Raw genomic sequence first — 4203 nt, 5'->3', positions numbered from 1 at the left:
CCTGCTGTCTTCGTAGAGGTGTTGTTTTTTCCACTTGATTCTCAAATTATATCTCTAAGTTTTCTCTTATGTACATGACAGGTCAAAACAACTCTTTCCAGGCTTTTTATACATTCAAGTCCTCAAGCTCTTATTTTAATTGGCTAGCTTCCTTGTCCTCTAAGTTTGCCCTTTTGTAGAGAAGACCCATAATTAGTCCTACCTTTGCCTATCTCCCCATTTAATTTAAATGAATTCATTACTCTAAGGTCATTTTCTGTGATATTTTCTTGTGCCTATGTTCACCACCAAGTAAGTTTCTGAATCAATTCTAAAATACTTGTTTGTTCCAAGTCTATTAGGTGAATAAATCAATCTGTCTACCTATTTTCTTTTCTTAGTATGATGTGTTGTCCTCTAATCTATATGTGGGTTGTTAAAATTGCAACCATACAGTATTTAAAAAAAAAAAAAAATCATGTCTATTCCAATCTGAACTAGAGGAAGATAGGGAACCAAGGACCAAGTGAATCTAAAGAAAATTCCCATCTTTGCTCTTGTAGAACATTTTTCTAACCCTTCTCCATAATATTTTTGACCAATAGGTATTTTTTTTTTTCACGCTGACTTTATTTAGTTTACTACACCACTACTATGTAATGCCCCCTCCACTCCCATATCTACCTGTATTTCCAGTTTTCTTGATAACAGTATACTTTTCAGCTCTCTATTCCACTTAGGATCGCTATTCTATCTTTTTTCATTTTTCATTATACTTTAATTTTGTACCTTGCATTACTAGACTTGATTTCTGTATTTTGTTCCTAAGCTTTTGGAATCACTTGTACCAAAACCTCTTGAGGATCTCACTTCATCTCTAAGTGGAATTCTGTCCTGATACAATAGAATAGTCAATTTTCTTTCAGTATTACGAGACAGATTTTGTACTTGCTTTCTGCCTGTTTGACCACAAAGCTATCTTTCTATGTACCTTTACCTCTTTACATATCTTTTTACTTGCTGTCTTTGTTCCTATCTTTAAGGACAAATTTAGGTATTGCATCAGTTTTGTATAACCTCCCTCTTCATTTTTCTCAATTTAAAACTCTTCTGAAACATTTATTAGGTCCCCAGGAAGTCAAATGTTGACCATTCTCTCTGAAAATCTTCTAAAGGTGAATATTTCTAAACAACCTTTCACAAACAGTCTGTTACCTTTATTAAATTGTTATGTTTTTTCTGCTGTTCAGTGCACAGGAAAACTTGTCTGAAGATCCCTGAAAACTCAGTTAAGCATCTGTGGATCATTTCATGCTCTCTTTTATTTTTCCCTTTAGTGTTATTTATATAATCCTTTCTTTCTTCAGTTTTATTTTATGCTATTACAGTGTTATCTCTTCCTACTCTGATTTGACTAGCTTCCTTTTCTTCCTTTTTCTTCAGTTCTTGTGAACTTCCAAACATCACTTTCTTTCTTGGACACATTTTCTTAGTATCCTCCCATTTGTGCAGACGTATTCTTTTTTGCTTGTTGTGTTTTAAATTGCCATTTGATAGTTGCTGTTGTCTCCAGTGTCATTTACATTCATCATTGTCTTTCCAATCATTTTAATCTTATTCACAAAAAATTTCAAGCCCATACATAGACATATTCTACATACTCTACACTAAGTCATTTTCAGCAATACACTGCTATATTGGTCTTAGCATTCATTATCAGTTTCTCTATGTTCTGAGCCTTGATGAAGAAAACCAATTAACTGTAAGACTGAAATTCCTTAGCTGGAAGTTTATAGAACTTGTTCGAATATAAGTAACTTCTATTAGTTATAGTATAGTTATTTACTTTTTATAGTGTATTCTTTGAGGTGGTAGTTTTACAGTGTGCTCAGTTCTGCATATTGAAAAACAAACTTTTTGGATTTTTTGTTAGAATCACTTTTGAAAATTTACTTTTGATCTGCTCCTAAAATAGATATTATTTTTGAATATATCAACTATATAGTGCATCATCCCACATCTTATCATGTATTGTGTTTCTAAATTAGTCTTCTCAGAATTCAAAAGTAAATCTGTCAGTTAGTTTGAGTTTAATTTTTTTTTTTTTCACTGAGTTACCTTGAGTTCTTTGAAAAAATACAGTACTGTAGCAGTCATTTCTTTATTTGCAGTTAGTTATCACAGCTATTACTGCATTTCTTGTATAATGAAAATTAACTGGAATCTTAGGCAAAGGATATGTTTGAAGAAATTATGTACTAAAGCAGATTTCTGCTGTGGTTCTATAAATAATATGTAATATTTTGAGTGATCAAACCAGGATAGGTAAGTAAATCAGTCCACTGGTTTCCTCTGCAGTTATTTTCCTTCCTGGTAACAATTTGGTTGTCAGCATTGACTTGGTGGCATGTATAAGACTTATTATACGTTAGGAGAGTTTCTGATAGATTATTTGGGCCAATTGCCATGGTTCTTTCACAATCTGTGTCTTACACTATGCTTGCTGTACAGCTGTGCTTGAAGAGTTCCCCATGGTAGCATTTTTTAATATCACTACCTGTAAGCAACGCTGTAAAAGAAGTAGGAATTCAGGTACATCACTTAACTGAAGAGTTACCAATCTTTTTTTATTCTGTGGCACCTGACTGTCACACAGTTCCAGTTTCATCAAGGCACATCTTTATACTGACTAGACAACAGCATGATGCTCTAAAGAAACAACATAAGAATCATTTGATTCCAAATTCTTAGCACTGCAATTGGTTCCTCCATCAAGTTAAGATAGCACTGATAATAAAAATGTTTTAAACCAGACACTGCTTACTTTCAAATCATAGCTTTCTGATTTACTCTCTTACTTAGTGGCCGTACGACATTTAAATTTTTAAATACTAAAGGAAATTACGAGCTAGGAAATACCTAGCTGCTTTTTGATGTAATTAAACTTGAAGTTATATAGAAGCAACTTGAAAGCATTAAATTAAAGGCATTTTGGCATTAGAACAACAGAGAAAGTGATTTTAATTATGAAATCCAATGCTGTAAAGTCTGAATTTGAGAATTCAGTGATACTTAGAAAAAACAAACAAGTTAGGATATTTCTAAAGCATTTTTGATTTCTTGCTGATGCTAAAATTGTGCTTTTGTAATCTCCGTTCATATTGAACAACTCTTGTTGGTAAAGTAATGTAACATGTAAGTATGGTTTATTGCTTTATAACAAGGTAGGACTGAGATCATTATATGTGCATTTTTAACTTGTGTATGTGTCCTGGTTTGTATGTGTGTGTACTGCTTCAGAGATATTAGGTCATTCTTTTACCATTTTAGGAGACAGAGAGATATGGAATGGACAGAAAGTGGAAATGCAAAAATATTATGGTCTTGTTAAACATAAATGTAATCCTTACTTATTTTTTACTTATTTTGTAGCTGAGTGTGGTGGTCGAATTCATGCTGCTACATCAGGGCGCATTTTGTCCCCTGGTTACCCAGCACCATATGACAACAATCTTCATTGCACTTGGATTATTGAAGCAGATCCAGGAAAGACAATAAGGTATATGCTTAATTTCTGTATTTATTGTTGACTTCAGTATTTTATAAATTATAGTCTATGCCTTACATTCTCAGGCTCTTCTACACAATTTTTTGTTTATTAATTCCTCTTCACATTAATAAAGTTGATGCTTGTCATGCTGGCATTTATGAGTGCCATTCCTCTAGGGAACATGGGTACCTAAATTGTGTAGGGGACACCTAGGCATCTAATTCAGAACTGTGAATTCCGTTAGATAATAGGGCGTATAAATCCTCAGCATGTTAGAGTGGTGCACTGCTATGCCTTTTTCTAGCTGTAAACAAGCTAAAGTGCCAAGCTGTCAACTGTGGTTTCAAAATTCTTCCCCTGAGTCATTGTAATGCCATTCTTTTATATCTTACCGTCACATACAATGTAATAATTTGTTGTTTTAAATCTAATATAATTATTCAACACTATTTCTTAAATACATTACCTCAAGGAGCCGTAAAGTTCCTGACTCTCTGCCAGGAGTGCTCAGACATCAGGCATCTTAGACCTTGTTGGGTACCTATTAGGAACTGTCTTTTTGTCATAAATGCTTTGATCTGGTGAGGATTTGACAATTAACAGCAGCAGCAGAGAAGATTAATACTATAAAGCTTTATATGCAACTCCGAAGGGTTTTCATTTTCCATTCCTGC

General features: G+C 33.4%; 1 protein-coding gene across 1 annotated transcript in view; it reads left to right on the top strand.

Annotated features, from left to right (window-relative positions):
* Positions 1-4203, top strand: part of CSMD1 (CUB and Sushi multiple domains 1) — a 1016474-nt gene that overhangs the window by 787981 nt on the left and 224290 nt on the right. Inside the window, exon 28 of the mRNA XM_009885090.1 lies at positions 3412-3538. Coding sequence (XP_009883392.1) covers positions 3412-3538 — 127 coding nt within the window. The remainder of the gene's footprint in view (positions 1-3411; positions 3539-4203) is intronic.

Source organism: Charadrius vociferus, unplaced genomic scaffold (genome assembly GCF_000708025.1).
Source record: "Charadrius vociferus isolate BGI_N301 unplaced genomic scaffold, ASM70802v2 scaffold345, whole genome shotgun sequence".
NCBI lineage: Eukaryota > Metazoa > Chordata > Aves > Charadriiformes > Charadriidae > Charadrius > Charadrius vociferus.
This window is presented reverse-complemented; position numbering and strand designations above follow the sequence as displayed.